This window comes from Oncorhynchus gorbuscha, unplaced genomic scaffold (genome assembly GCF_021184085.1).
Source record: "Oncorhynchus gorbuscha isolate QuinsamMale2020 ecotype Even-year unplaced genomic scaffold, OgorEven_v1.0 Un_scaffold_33:::fragment_2:::debris, whole genome shotgun sequence".
Lineage (NCBI taxonomy): Eukaryota > Metazoa > Chordata > Actinopteri > Salmoniformes > Salmonidae > Oncorhynchus > Oncorhynchus gorbuscha.
Window position 1 is genome coordinate 64,566 of NW_025745186.1, and position 15,622 is coordinate 80,187.

The following is a 15,622-nucleotide window of genomic DNA, read 5'->3' on the forward strand; positions in this document are numbered from 1 at the left end:
TGGATGGCTAGAGGACTTCCTGGACTCAACGGACTGCTTGGATATAACTGACGTTAGGCCCAGTGACGTTCAGATGTCCCGTGCGGTTGATAGGGTGAAATGTGATGGATGGCTAGAGGACTTCCTGGACTCAACGGACTGCTTGGATATAACTGACGTTAGGCCCAGTGACGTTCAGATGTCCCGTGCGGTTGATAGGGTGAAATGTGATGGATGGCTAGAGGACTTCCTGGACTCAACGGACTGCTTGGATATAACTGACGTTAGGCCCAGTGACGTTCAGATGTCCCGTGCGGTTGATAGGGTGAAATGTGATGGATGGCTAGAGGACTTCCTGGACTCAACGGACTAGCTTGGATATAACTGACGTTAGGCCCAGTGACGTTCAGATGTCCCGTGCGGTTGATAGGGTGAAATGTGATGGATGGCTAGAGGACTTCCTGGACTCAACGGACTGCTTGGATATAACTGACGTTAGGCCCAGTGACGTTCAGATGTCCCGTGCGGTTGATAGGGTGAAATGTGATGGATGGCTAGAGGACTTCCTGGACTCAACGGACTAGCTTGGACAGAACTGACGTTAGGCCCAGTGACGTTCAGATGTCCCGTGCGGTTGATAGGGTGAAATGTGATGGATGGCTAGAGGACTTCCTGGACTCAACGGACTAGCTTGGATATAACTGACGTTAGGCCCAGTGACGTTCAGATGTCCCGTGCGGTTGATAGGGTGAAATGTGATGGATGGCTAGAGGACTTCCTGGACTCAACGGACTAGCTTGGATATAACTGACGTTAGGCCCAGTGACGTTCAGATGTCCCGTGCGGTTGATAGGGTGAAATGTGATGGATGGCTAGAGGACTTCCTGGACTCAACGGACTAGCTTGGATATAACTGACGTTAGGCCCAGTGACGTTCAGATGTCCCGTGCGGTTGATAGGGTGAAATGTGATGGATGGCTAGAGGACTTCCTGGACTCAACGGACTAGCTTGGATATAACTGACGTTAGGCCCAGTGACGTTCAGATGTCCCGTGCGGTTGATAGGGTGAAATGTGATGGATGGCTAGAGGACTTCCTGGACTCAACGGACTGCTTGGACAGAACTGACGTTAGGCCCAGTGACGTTCAGATGTCCCGTGCGGTTGATAGGGTGAAATGTGATGGATGGCTAGAGGACTTCCTGGACTCAACGGACTGCTTGGATATAACTGACGTTAGGCCCAGTGACGTTCAGATGTCCCGTGCGGTTGATAGGGTGAAATGTGATGGATGGCTAGAGGACTTCCTGGACTCAACGGACTGCTTGGATATAACTGACGTTAGGCCCAGTGACGTTCAGATGTCCCGTGCGGTTGATAGGGTGAAATGTGATGGATGGCTAGAGGACTTCCTGGACTCAACGGACTGCTTGGACAGAACTGACGTTAGGCCCAGTGACGTTCAGATGTCCCGTGCGGTTGATAGGGTGAAATGTGATGGATGGCTAGAGGACTTCCTGGACTCAACGGACTGCTTGGATATAACTGACGTTAGGCCCAGTGACGTTCAGATGTCCCGTGCGGTTGATAGGGTGAAATGTGATGGATGGCTAGAGGACTTCCTGGACTCAACGGACTGCTTGGATATAACTGACGTTAGGCCCAGTGACGTTCAGATGTCCCGTGCGGTTGATAGGGTGAAATGTGATGGATGGCTAGAGGACTTCCTGGACTCAACGGACTGCTTGGATATAACTGACGTTAGGCCCAGTGACGTTCAGATGTCCCGTGCGGTTGATAGGGTGAAATGTGATGGATGGCTAGAGGACTTCCTGGACTCAACGGACTAGCTTGGATATAACTGACGTTAGGCCCAGTGACGTTCAGATGTCCCGTGCGGTTGATAGGGTGAAATGTGATGGATGGCTAGAGGACTTCCTGGACTCAACGGACTGCTTGGATATAACTGACGTTAGGCCCAGTGACGTTCAGATGTCCCGTGCGGTTGATAGGGTGAAATGTGATGGATGGCTAGAGGACTTCCTGGACTCAACGGACTAGCTTGGACAGAACTGACGTTAGGCCCAGTGACGTTCAGATGTCCCGTGCGGTTGATAGGGTGAAATGTGATGGATGGCTAGAGGACTTCCTGGACTCAACGGACTAGCTTGGATATAACTGACGTTAGGCCCAGTGACGTTCAGATGTCCCGTGCGGTTGATAGGGTGAAATGTGATGGATGGCTAGAGGACTTCCTGGACTCAACGGACTAGCTTGGATATAACTGACGTTAGGCCCAGTGACGTTCAGATGTCCCGTGCGGTTGATAGGGTGAAATGTGATGGATGGCTAGAGGACTTCCTGGACTCAACGGACTGCTTGGACAGAACTGACGTTAGGCCCAGTGACGTTCAGATGTCCCGTGCGGTTGATAGGGTGAAATGTGATGGATGGCTAGAGGACTTCCTGGACTCAACGGACTGCTTGGATATAACTGACGTTAGGCCCAGTGACGTTCAGATGTCCCGTGCGGTTGATAGGGTGAAATGTGATGGATGGCTAGAGGACTTCCTGGACTCAACGGACTGCTTGGATATAACTGACGTTAGGCCCAGTGACGTTCAGATGTCCCGTGCGGTTGATAGGGTGAAATGTGATGGATGGCTAGAGGACTTCCTGGACTCAACGGACTGCTTGGATATAACTGACGTTAGGCCCAGTGACGTTCAGATGTCCCGTGCGGTTGATAGGGTGAAATGTGATGGATGGCTAGAGGACTTCCTGGACTCAACGGACTAGCTTGGATATAACTGACGTTAGGCCCAGTGACGTTCAGATGTCCCGTGCGGTTGATAGGGTGAAATGTGATGGATGGCTAGAGGACTTCCTGGACTCAACGGACTGCTTGGATATAACTGACGTTAGGCCCAGTGACGTTCAGATGTCCCGTGCGGTTGATAGGGTGAAATGTGATGGATGGCTAGAGGACTTCCTGGACTCAACGGACTAGCTTGGACAGAACTGACGTTAGGCCCAGTGACGTTCAGATGTCCCGTGCGGTTGATAGGGTGAAATGTGATGGATGGCTAGAGGACTTCCTGGACTCAACGGACTAGCTTGGATATAACTGACGTTAGGCCCAGTGACGTTCAGATGTCCCGTGCGGTTGATAGGGTGAAATGTGATGGATGGCTAGAGGACTTCCTGGACTCAACGGACTAGCTTGGATATAACTGACGTTAGGCCCAGTGACGTTCAGATGTCCCGTGCGGTTGATAGGGTGAAATGTGATGGATGGCTAGAGGACTTCCTGGACTCAACGGACTAGCTTGGATATAACTGACGTTAGGCCCAGTGACGTTCAGATGTCCCGTGCGGTTGATAGGGTGAAATGTGATGGATGGCTAGAGGACTTCCTGGACTCAACGGACTAGCTTGGATATAACTGACGTTAGGCCCAGTGACGTTCAGATGTCCCGTGCGGTTGATAGGGTGAAATGTGATGGATGGCTAGAGGACTTCCTGGACTCAACGGACTGCTTGGACAGAACTGACGTTAGGCCCAGTGACGTTCAGATGTCCCGTGCGGTTGATAGGGTGAAATGTGATGGATGGCTAGAGGACTTCCTGGACTCAACGGACTGCTTGGATATAACTGACGTTAGGCCCAGTGACGTTCAGATGTCCCGTGCGGTTGATAGGGTGAAATGTGATGGATGGCTAGAGGACTTCCTGGACTCAACGGACTGCTTGGATATAACTGACGTTAGGCCCAGTGACGTTCAGATGTCCCGTGCGGTTGATAGGGTGAAATGTGATGGATGGCTAGAGGACTTCCTGGACTCAACGGACTAGCTTGGACAGAACTGACGTTAGGCCCAGTGACGTTCAGATGTCCCGTGCGGTTGATAGGGTGAAATGTGATGGATGGCTAGAGGACTTCCTGGACTCAACGGACTAGCTTGGATATAACTGACGTTAGGCCCAGTGACGTTCAGATGTCCCGTGCGGTTGATAGGGTGAAATGTGATGGATGGCTAGAGGACTTCCTGGACTCAACGGACTAGCTTGGATATAACTGACGTTAGGCCCAGTGACGTTCAGATGTCCCGTGCGGTTGATAGGGTGAAATGTGATGGATGGCTAGAGGACTTCCTGGACTCAACGGACTGCTTGGACAGAACTGACGTTAGGCCCAGTGACGTTCAGATGTCCCGTGCGGTTGATAGGGTGAAATGTGATGGATGGCTAGAGGACTTCCTGGACTCAACGGACTGCTTGGATATAACTGACGTTAGGCCCAGTGACGTTCAGATGTCCCGTGCGGTTGATAGGGTGAAATGTGATGGATGGCTAGAGGACTTCCTGGACTCAACGGACTGCTTGGATATAACTGACGTTAGGCCCAGTGACGTTCAGATGTCCCGTGCGGTTGATAGGGTGAAATGTGATGGATGGCTAGAGGACTTCCTGGACTCAACGGACTAGCTTGGACAGAACTGACGTTAGGCCCAGTGACGTTCAGATGTCCCGTGCGGTTGATAGGGTGAAATGTGATGGATGGCTAGAGGACTTCCTGGACTCAACGGACTAGCTTGGATATAACTGACGTTAGGCCCAGTGACGTTCAGATGTCCCGTGCGGTTGATAGGGTGAAATGTGATGGATGGCTAGAGGACTTCCTGGACTCAACGGACTAGCTTGGATATAACTGACGTTAGGCCCAGTGACGTTCAGATGTCCCGTGCGGTTGATAGGGTGAAATGTGATGGATGGCTAGAGGACTTCCTGGACTCAACGGACTGCTTGGACAGAACTGACGTTAGGCCCAGTGACGTTCAGATGTCCCGTGCGGTTGATAGGGTGAAATGTGATCCTAGTGAAAAGCATCGTTGTGAATTAACGAGGCTGAGTCGAGCTCAGCCAAGGAGGGCGAAAAGGAACAGACCAATGACAGACAGACAGCTGACAAAACGGGCCGTAGACAAACACACAGCGCAGCAGCCACATAGGAGTGGAGGAGGGAAGGGCAGCGAGGAGGGTGTTTGTTGGGTACGGGGTGAACATGCGGTTGGTTCTGGAGGACAAAACATGACAGAATGTTCAGATAGAAATGTATCGGGTAGAACAGACGTCATTGGCTCGTGTAGAATAGGGAATCACGTCCGCTCTAGTCGATATACTTCTCTCTGCAACGTTCTGAACAATTCTCGTTACTGAATGAACAGGCACCCATGGAGGAGGGGTAGGTAGGTAGTTGGAAGGTAGGGAAGGAGGGTTGTTGGCACCTGCTTGAGCTCACAGGTGAAGTTGGGGTTCCGGCGTAGCACAGCTCTGGAGCCCCCGGGGGCATAAGCAGAGTTTACCCAGGAGTGGGAGCGGTCTATCCCCTAGAACAACATATCACATCAGTCACCACACTGACACACAGGCAGCCACAGGCCATGGGGGAGAGAGGGAGGGACGGAAGGTTAGGGAGGGGTGGAGACAAGGGTCAAATTAGAGGGAGGACAAGGAAGGAAGGAAGGAAGGAAGGAAGAGAGGGAGAGAGAGACAGAGGAGGGGAATAGCGAGGGATAGAACACAGAGGGACAGACAGACATAGGCACACCACAAGATTGCATAATTGACAACAGCGGTAGAATCAACCAACCATTGGCACAGACAGGCAGGAATCACAAGCATGCACATCAAGATACGACACTGGAGGGTCACTACAGCAGGACGAGGGGAGTCTGATTGTATGTTTAGTCACAGGAAACACGTCGGACAGACATTCAGCGTACATTTAAACAGCCAGAATGCCATTTAACCCCAATTTGAGAAAGTGTCTATGTTTAGACTGGAAGAGGCAGCAACACTATCATAAGCACACAGATAACATATTCAGGAGTTCGTCACATAGTGCCTTTACTTCCCCAACTAGAGGAGAAACAGAACAGGTTGTATTTACAATGGCTAGACAGGACAGAACAGGTTATATTTACAGTACCTAGACAGGACAGAGAACAGGTTGTATTTACAGTACCTAGACAGGACAGAACAGGTTGTATTTACAGTACCTAGACAGGACAGAACAGGTTGTATTTACAGTACCTAGACAGGACAGAACAGGTTGTATTTACAGTACCTAGACAGGACAGAACAGGTTGTATTTAGAGTACCTAGACAGGACAGGGGACATAACAAGTTGTATTTACAATACATAGACAGGATAGGTTATATTTACAGTACCTAGACAAGACAGAACAGAACAGGTTGCATTTACAGTACCTAGACAGGACAGAACACGTTGTATTTACAGTACCTAGACAGGACAGAGAACAGGTTGTATTTACAGTACCTAGACAAGACAGAGAACAGAACAGGTTGCATTTACAGTACCTAGACAGGACAGAGAACAGGTTGTATTTACAGTACCTAGACAGGACAGAGAACAGGTTGCATTTACAGTACCTAGACAGGACAGAGAACAGGTTGTATTTACAGTACCTAGACAGGACAGAGAACAGGTTGTATTTACAGTACCTAGACAGGACAGAGAACAGGTTGTATTTACAGTACCTAGACAGGACAGAGGACAGAACAGGTTGTATTTACAGTACCTAGACAGGACAGAGAACAGGTTGTATTTACAGTACCTAGACAGGACAGAGAACAGGTTGTATTTACAGTACCTAGACAGGACAGAGAACAGGTTGTATTTACAGTACCTAGACAGGACAGAGAACAGGTTGCATTTACAGTACCTAGACAGGACAGAGAACAGGTTGCATTTACAGTACCTAGACAAGACAGAGACAGGTTGTATTTACAGTACCTAGACAGGACAGAGAACAGGTTGTATTTACAGTACCTAGACAGGACAGAGAACAGGTTGTATTTACAGTACCTAGACAGGAAAGAGGCCATGTCTAAGATAGCTGTATTACCGGAGAGGAGCCAACGAGAGAACTCAATTCAATACCATTTGATTTGTATTGGAGGTAGAACTGACCTTGCTGGCGATGATCCTCTGCACCTCCTCATCAGGTGAAGTGGGGGTGCTGGCCAGGTCAGGGTTGGAGTTACTGATGCTCTTGGAGCGGGCCAGGTGAAGGGTGCTGGGGCGGGCCGTTGCCCTGGACAATGTGGCGTACTGGATGGGCAGCTCGTAGGCCGGGGTGGCACCCCCTGGGTCAGGGAGAAGAGGAGGGCACTGGTACCAAAAGACACACTTATGCTCATTTTAGTAGTTGAGTGAGAATTCTCCAACCACAAGGTTAAATGAATCACACCCAAGCACATCAGAGACATGGATAGATTAAAATACTCTTCCTTGAAAGCATTGGGATTACATCATTACAGCTGGTGTGGAGATATAGTGAATCTTCAGTGCCTGCTGTTCCATTCCTCACCAGTAGGGGGCATGGCAGGTTCAGCAGTGGGCAGGTGGAAGCAGTAGTGGATGTAGGAGGCCAGAAGGTTGTTCCTGCCATGCTGGTCCTGGTTCCCCTCCAGGTTCTTATGGATCTGGTTGACCAGCAGGGACATGGCCTCGAACGCTGCACGGCCTAGGTTCACTGAGAGATGGGAATGGAGAAAAAGAGGCAGAGATCACACCTGGGTTTGCACTTTTGGGACTGTTCCATTTATTCCATTGTACAAGGCAAGCTCAATCGAGCATAGACGTAAATGATTTGAAAATGTATCCTAGATCCTAGAATATTTGACCAGGAGTGTTTCTGCGGGAGAGATGAGGATCATGAAAGAGCCATGAGGGATGAGTCAATCTAAGATGGCCGCCCTCTGTAAAGTCGCCAAAGCCACTCACCGATCTGTCCTGCGATGACGGGCGGGTGGACGATGAGCAGGATGAGTTTGGAGAGCAGCTGGTGGAGGAAGCGGACGCAGGTGTCGAGTAGCGCCCCCCGCAGGCCGGTCATGCTGGCCTTCAGCTCACCCTCCACGTTGGCCTCACTGATGATACAGTCCTTCAGACGGAACGGGAACGAGTACTCCTCCAGGACGTAACACAGGGTGAAGAACTTATCCAGGTGGGGGTCCTAAGAGACAAAGTCGCATTGGGGACGGGAGGTATTCATTTAATTTACAATCCCATTGACTAGAGGATTAGAGAAAGTGATGTAAAGAGAGAAGTGAGAGAGAGAAAGAGAGAAAGAGAGAAAGAGAGAAAGAGAGAGAGAGAGAGAGAGAGAGAGAGAGAAAGAAAGAGAAAGAGAGAGAGAAGAGAGAGAAAGAGAGAGAGAGAAGAGAGAGAGAGAAAGAGAGAGAGAAAGAGAGAGAGAGAGAGAGAGAGAAGAGAGAGAGAGAGAGAGAGAGAGAGAGAGAGAGAGAAAGAGAGAGAGAGAGAGAGAGAGAGAGAGAGAGAGAGAGAGAAAGAGAGAGAGAGAAAGAGAGAGAGAGAGAGAGAGAGAGAGAGCGAGAGAGAGAGAGAGAGAGAGAGAAGTGAGAGAGAGAGAGAGAGAGAGAGAGAGAGAGAGAGAGAGAGAGAGAGAGAGAGAGAGAGAGAGAGAGAGAGAGAGCGAGAGAGAGAGAAGTGAGAGAGAGAGAGAGAGAGAGAGAGAGAGAGAGAGAGAGAGAGAGAGCGAGCGAAAGAAAGAGAGTTACCTGAGTGTGAACTGAGGAGGCAGCTGTCACCTCCACATTGAACACCTGCTTGTGATTATCCACCCACTTCATGCCTGGAAGCTGCACCTGCAATACACACACATTACCTACATGAAAACTCAGCCACACACAGACCAAGCATACAAAAGCATGCATGTGCTCGCACACTTACGTCAGGGGTGAGGACGGAGTAGCTGGGTGGTGGTTTCTCCACAGAGACGGGCAGACTGAAGGAACCGGTCCGTAGGCGGCCATGTTGCATCAGAGGAATCCACTGTGGACACAGACAGTTTAATGCACATTGTTACATCACTCATAAATAAAAGACACAGCACAGCCAAACACTGACGACACTTCTAGTGTTTCAAAGGTCTAAATATTAGCAGCTTGTAACGGAGGTATGTAATGGGTAGGGAGGCACCCTAACTTGGGTCCATAGGTTTCCCTGGTCAGGTAAGTGGAAAAACCTCTGGGTCCCAGTGAAGCGTACTCACGGTGTATCCCACGGGGGTCTCCAGGGGCGTGTTCTGTTTGGGCTGACAGCTGATGTGGTAGAAGGTGAACAGGAGGTGGTGGTTGTCTGTCAGGTTGGCAGGAATCTTCATCTTCACCTCCTCATAGAACTCTGGAGACCTGAGGGGAGAGAGAGTGATAGGTGAGAGGGAAGGGGAGGAGAGACAGAATGAGAGGATGAGTGTGGAAGAGAGAGTGATAGGTGAGAGAGGGAAGGGGAGGAGGAAAGAGACAGAATGAGAGGATGTGGAAGAGAGAGTGATAAGTGAGAGAGGGAAGGGGAGGAGGAAAGAGACAGAATGAGAGGATGTGGGAGAGTGATAGGTGAGAGAGAGAAGGGGAGGAGGAAAGAGACAGAATGAGAGGATGAGTGTGGAAGAGAGAGTGATAGGTGAAAGAGGGAAGGGGAGGAGGAAAGAGACAGAATGAGAGGATGAGTGTGGAAGAGAGAGTGATAGGTGAGAGAGGGAAGGGGAGGAGGAAAGAGACAGAATGAGAGGATGTGGAAGAGAGAGTGATAGGTGAGAGAGGGAAGGGGAGGAGGAGAGACAGAATGAGAGGATGAGTGTGGAAGAGAGAGTGATAGGTGAGAGGGAAGGGGAGGAGAGACAGAATGAGAGGATGAGTGTGGAAGAGAGAGTGATAGGTGAGAGAGGGAAGGGGAGGAGGAGAGACAGAATGAGAGGATGAGTGTGGAAGAGAGAGTGATAGGTGAGAGGGAAGGGGAGGAGGAAAGAGACAGAATGAGAGGATGAGTGTGGAAGAGAGAGTGATAGGTGAGAGGGAAGGGGAGGAGGAAAGAGACAGAATGAGAGGATGAGTGTGGAAGAGAGAGTGATAGATGAGAGGGAAGGGGAGGAGGAGAGACAGAATGAGAGGATGAGTGTGGAAGAGAGAGTGATAGGTGAGAGGGAAGGGGAGGAGGAAAGAGACAGAATGAGAGGATGAGTGTGGAAGAGAGAGTGATAGGTGAGAGAGGGAAGGGGAGGAGGAGAGACAGAATGAGAGGATGAGTGTGGAAGAGAGAGTGATAGGTGAGAGGGAAGGGGAGGAGGAAAGAGACAGAAAGAGAGGATGAGTGTAACAGGAAAGGTGTGGAAGGGAACATGATCTTACTTGTCATGGTAGATGACGGGTGAATAAGTCTCTGTAAAGAACTCAGCACAGCTGGATTTCCCAAAGATCACCTATTATGATGAGAGGAGACAGTGTTTATTGGATCTATGCCCATGTACAAAACATCCCCCCGTACCACCCTTTGCCCTCAGAGCATTCTTGATACACAAGGGAAACTGTTGAGTGTGAAAAACCCAGCAGCGTTGCAGTTCTTACACACTGAAACCGGTGCCTGGCACCTACTACCTACCTCTGACTGGCACATATACACAATCCATGTCTCAAGGCCTAAAAATCCTTCTTTAACCTGTCTCCTCCTTCATATACACTGTGAATTTCACATTGACATCAATAAGGGATCAAAGCTTTCACCTGGTCAGTCTGTCATGGCCTAATGTTTTGTAACTCTGTATGTCCATAAAGGAATTGACCAGAATCCTTCTCAGAACTGCTATGTAAATAAAATGTCATACTAAATTAGATGTAACCTACGGTTCTTTAGCATTACAGTTGGAACTCTTTAAAATTAGGTCATTTATAATTAGCTGGTTTCTAAAACATCATTAATTGAATTTGACAGTTTTTTTTTTATGTTTGACATCTTATGGGAATATGTCCAATAGTTGTTTAGAAGTCTCCACAGGGCTCCGTCAATGGATTAGGACATTGTTGCCAGGGTCCCAGATTAGATTAGGGTGCGTCCTAAAGGCTCCAATCAGATTGAGAATCCACTGCACTGAGACTGAACAACACCACAGCTTTCAGACAGGAAGTTCATTATGTAGTAAAATCCCTCCTCCTGTTTGTTTTAACCATCACAAAATGTTGGCTGTTTCCAAAAACCAGGAACTAGGGTTACCTACCCCCAACTCAGTTAAACACACTAGACATTCTTGTAGAGTGACCTACTCGTGGGGCACATCATATTTCACAGCATCAGGCTTTTCTTTGTGAGGGGGACGCCATTGTCCTGAGAGCACGGTGTTTCAAATCTGAAGAGGTTTCCTGTTTAGCGATTGGTGGACTGGTGAAGCAGGCCAATCACTCACCGGCATGGCCAGACTGGGATCCTCTCCTGCCATGAACTGCACCTTGACAGCAATGTTCCTGACTGAGCCCTGCCGACTGCTGAAGTTCAGGCTCTGGGGGTAGATATACAGCAGGTTCCTGGAAGTGGAGAGGAGGAGGACAAGATGAGGGAGAAGAAAGAAATGGCAGTGAATTTGAATTCCATAATACAGCCCGGAAGGTATAGAGGGGTCATTACACTCTAGATTCAGCTCAGCTAACCTACACGCTGCGGCTGTCTGCCAACATATCCTCCCTACTAACTAACGCACGGACCACAGGGAGCATGCATGGTCAAATCAATTCTATCTGGCATGTGACTACTTACCACATTTCTGGAACAAAAACAGAATATCTAGCAAAAATGAGAGGGTAGTATTAGGTCATTGCCGCAGATTAATAACTAATCAAAGATAAATCTTAACAAATACGCCGACAAAAAGTGAGAAGGATTGGGAAAGAGAAACCATGTGAGACCTAGCAGGGTGTGAGTGACCTTCCAACTCCTGTCCAAGTCAAACATGTGAAAGAACATCCAAGCATACCAGTATGTTCCAATCCAAAATATAATTTGTTTATCAAGAACATTGCTAATCTATCTAGTATCCACACACTCACAAACAACACAGAGCAGTGGGACATATCGCCATGGTCTGATGGTCAGCCCAATATAATACTGTGCCCGGTTGCATAAAGCATCTCAAGTGTTTCTCTTAAGGATTTACCTTAAGGAATAATGTTCCCTTAGCTAAGATAATTGCTGAACGGCGTTGCAGAGCCCCTCAAACGTTTCCCATAAGTAAGGGCATACTTAAGGGGTTTTACGGTAGTTTGAAGGCATGTGTGGAAGAAAAATTCTGGTTACCATGGAGACGACCTGATTTACTGACTGAAGGTCTTGTCAAAGAGCATTTATTTAGGGAGATTGCAAAATATAACTTATACATTCAAGACAGGAGAAACAAATTAAACACATTTATTTTAGTTACCTTTTTCTCAACTTGTTTCTATTACTTTCTAAAACATCAAGCTAACTTACAGAGTAGGTAGCTAACTAGCAAGCTGGCTTTGTAGCCATTGATTGTGCACCTTCCATTGTTTAGCTAAGTAGCTAGCTAGCTGGTTGAGGTTTTCCTTTTGCAACCAGAGCAGAGGAAAACATTCACCTTCACAAATGCTGTTTACATTGATATCCATACTGAATGAAGCACTTGAGGGAACTCATGGGCACCATGAACTTGTTTCACTTAATTTAAGAGAGAAATTCACCTTAAAATGTTTTGTGAATCTGACTTAAAAAGTTAAACTTCAGATGTTTTATGCAACCAGGCCCTGGTCCATATCTACCAGGACAAACAGAGACTCAGTTGATGTTAATGTAGGTCATGTGTATTTGACACCTGGAGGCCTGACAGAGTTACTCCAGAGGTTGGGTTGAATGCCAAGGTCAGCCTGACTAAGGCCACAGAGCTGATCTCTGATTGGACCACGACTGAGCTAATGTTTCACAGTCATTTTGAACACCCAATATAAAAGAGCCGGATCATTACTGATATCCGATGTGAGACTAAAAAGATACTACAGACCTGGGGCACTTATACATACAGCTGAGAAAATGAACCCAGGGAAACGTTTTAACGACAACTGAGGATCAACAACACCCTTAGCAAAGCTTTAAGACAAACAGGCATAGCAAGGGGCACTGGGCGATTCTCACGAGATTTCAAGTCGATGGTCTCTCTGAAGAGATAAATAAATAATCTCTCTATATAGCCTCTGTCCTCAGGTCAGGATGAGGGCCACACTACTCTGCCTGCTGTGTATGGCCATGTGTTTAACAGGGATCCCAGCCAGCCCCGTCCGGAAGGCCCAGAAGAACAACCAGGCTGCCCCCATTGATGACATGAACGTGCTGATGTACGGCGTGCTGCAGTTCAGCGAGACCCTGCACCACGTCTACGAGAGCACCGATGCCAAGTTCGCTCGGATCGAGAGGTCGCTGAGGAGACATGAGGAGAGGCTGGAGAGGCTGGGCCAGGAGGCAGGCCAGGCCGCAGAGAAGGACAGACAGACGAGACAGGTGCTAGGACAGATACAGGTGAGGAAACATACTCGTCCTGCTCTGACGAAGGTCTACTGTGAACGGAAACCTGCCAATTAAATTACTGAAATGTGCATAGATCTAAGTGTGCAGAGGCTTTTTATTCAGTAGAATTTGGATCTTGCACCTTAGCTACTCTGTCAGGTGTACAGTAGATGTATCTATATACTGGAGAAAACATACCCAGTCAGACACGTCAAACTAACTCTGACAGTGTCATCAATTGGTAGATGCGTTTTGAGAGGGTTAAGCATCTAAAATTATGATCAATTTGTGGATTTCACTCCACAGAGCGACAGGGCAGACAGAGATAACCCTGCTTTGCCAACAATCTGAAATCCCAGTCAGTCAGATAAGCTCTATTCCTCTGGGCTCCAACAGGGAGAGAGAACAGCTGAACAGACATTGGAGAGCAGCTGAACAGACACCATTGACTATTTGGCTGAATGGGCCAATAACTGCCATGAACCTGAGCACTCAACTATCTGGCTAGCTATTCAACATAAACACAGAGCCATGTACATATTCGTTTTGTTTACTCAATATAGATGTTCTGAGAACAGAGGGAGAGTGAGAATGACATTGGCCAGCCAGTGTATAATGAGGCCAAGGCAGTTTGAGCAGCTGGTCTAAGATCAGTGGGAGGGAGAGGATTTCAAGCCAGATGCTCTTTTCCAAGGGCCAGATGGCTGGGCTGCAGTCAAAGGCTGAGGAGGCCAAAGGCAAGGTTGCCCGGGTGGAGCAGGAAGAGGGAAAGCTTAGGACCACGGTGATCAACCTGGAGACATACCTTCAGAACTACCACCCCAACGGCATACAGGAATTAAAGGTAAGGTACACTTCTCAATCACCCACAGATTACGCCAAACAATCCAATGCAAACACACTCAATCTGTTCTATTCCATTCATAAATTCAGATGTGTGTGTGTGTGTGTTTTCAGGATAGAGCGTTAAAACACTCCAGTGTTCTGGAGGGCCTGCTAACATGGACACAGTTCCAAAAACAGAGCATTGAGAGTCAGAACCAACAGTTGACCAAGCTACAGAAACTGGTGGGTATAATAGTTGAACATAGTTTGAAAAATTCTAAATAGAATCTGCCCATGATTGTTGTAGTGATGGGCGCCGTGTTTGACTAAGTTTGCTTTGCTTTGCTTTTTATTTCAGAGTGAAGCCAGGAGACAGCCAGTCCTTCGTCACGTCGCCTGATGGTTCCACTGAATCTCAACACCAGCTACTGTAGCTACTGAAACTACACTCCATGACTTTACCCTGGTGCTTAAGTACCCTGTCTACTCATACAAGCATAATTCACACGGAACAAATACTCCCACCCAATAAACTGAATTACAATAACATTACATATTTATACCACTGTATTATACTTCTGAATACTTTTAATTGTGTTTAACACATGCCCTTTTTTATATGTACATGTTCTTTATTTGAATTCTAATTCATTCTTCATGCTGTCATTTTGTATATTTTGTGTGCAAATAAAAATCTGAAAATATAATTTCTGAGCTGTGGTATGTGTGATCTATGACAGTGTATAAGAGTCTACTGATCTGCAGGTGGTGTGAGGGGTGTAGCCTGACCTGTAGGTGATATAAGCAGTGTAGACTGACCTGTAGATGATATAAGTGGTGTAGACTGACCTGTAGGTGATGTGAGGGGTGTAGACTGACCTGTAGGTTGTGTGAGGCGTGTAGACTGACCTGTAGGTGGTGTGAGGGGTATAGACTGACCTGTAGGTGGTGTGAGGGGTATAGACTGACCTGTAGGTGGTGTTAGCGGTGTAGACTGACCTGTAGGTTGTGTGAGGCGTGTAGACTGACCAGTAGGTGGTGTGAGGCATGTAAACTGATCAGTAGGTGGTGTGAGGGGTGTAGACTGACCTGTAGGTTGTGTGAGGCGTGTAGACTGACCTGTAGGTGGTGTTAGCGGTGTAGACTGACCTGTAGGTTGTGTGATGCGTGTAGACTGACCTGTAGGTGATATAAGCGGTGTAGACTGACCTGTAGGTGGTGTGAGGGGAGTAGACGTAGCGGGCAGGGAACTCCAGCACCTCCTTGGTGGGGCGCACCCTCAGGTCAGGGTAGGGCTTGACATGGAGCAGCTCAGGAGACAGGCAGTAGTGAGGAGAGTCTGGGGCAGGAGAGATGTCTATCTTCAGCTGGGCTAGGGACAGAAGAAGCAGGAAGAGAGAAAAACAAGGTTACACTAGTAAACCTA

The 15,622-nt window shown here is 48.2% G+C and overlaps 2 protein-coding genes across 9 annotated transcripts in view; one reads left to right on the forward strand and one right to left on the reverse strand.

Annotated features, from left to right (window-relative positions):
• Positions 1–15,622, reverse strand: part of LOC124017795 (dedicator of cytokinesis protein 7-like) — a 54,478-nt gene that overhangs the window by 20,650 nt on the left and 18,206 nt on the right. For 4 of the 8 annotated variants that reach the window (XM_046333001.1, XM_046333007.1, XM_046333002.1 and 1 more), the window contains exons 13-22: positions 15,406–15,568; positions 11,267–11,384; positions 10,218–10,288; positions 9,083–9,221; positions 8,761–8,862; positions 8,589–8,675; positions 7,792–8,023; positions 7,376–7,540; positions 6,976–7,151; positions 5,267–5,368 (exon numbers count right to left, since the gene is read on the reverse strand). In XM_046333001.1, coding sequence (XP_046188957.1) covers positions 5,267–5,368; positions 6,976–7,151; positions 7,376–7,540; positions 7,792–8,023; positions 8,589–8,675; positions 8,761–8,862; positions 9,083–9,221; positions 10,218–10,288; positions 11,267–11,384; positions 15,406–15,568 — 1,355 coding nt within the window. The remainder of the gene's footprint in view (positions 1–5,266; positions 5,369–6,975; positions 7,152–7,375; positions 7,541–7,791; positions 8,024–8,588; positions 8,676–8,760; positions 8,863–9,082; positions 9,222–10,217; positions 10,289–11,266; positions 11,385–15,405; positions 15,569–15,622) is intronic. The other 4 variants (XM_046333008.1, XM_046333006.1, XM_046333005.1 and 1 more) reach the window with 1 other exon arrangement.
• LOC124017797 lies at positions 12,847–14,910 on the forward strand. Its single transcript, XM_046333009.1, has 4 exons — positions 12,847–13,383; positions 14,066–14,215; positions 14,329–14,439; positions 14,555–14,910. Exons 1-4 carry the CDS (start codon positions 13,078–13,080, stop codon positions 14,594–14,596), a joined length of 609 nt encoding a protein of 202 aa, XP_046188965.1. The 5' UTR covers positions 12,847–13,077; the 3' UTR covers positions 14,597–14,910.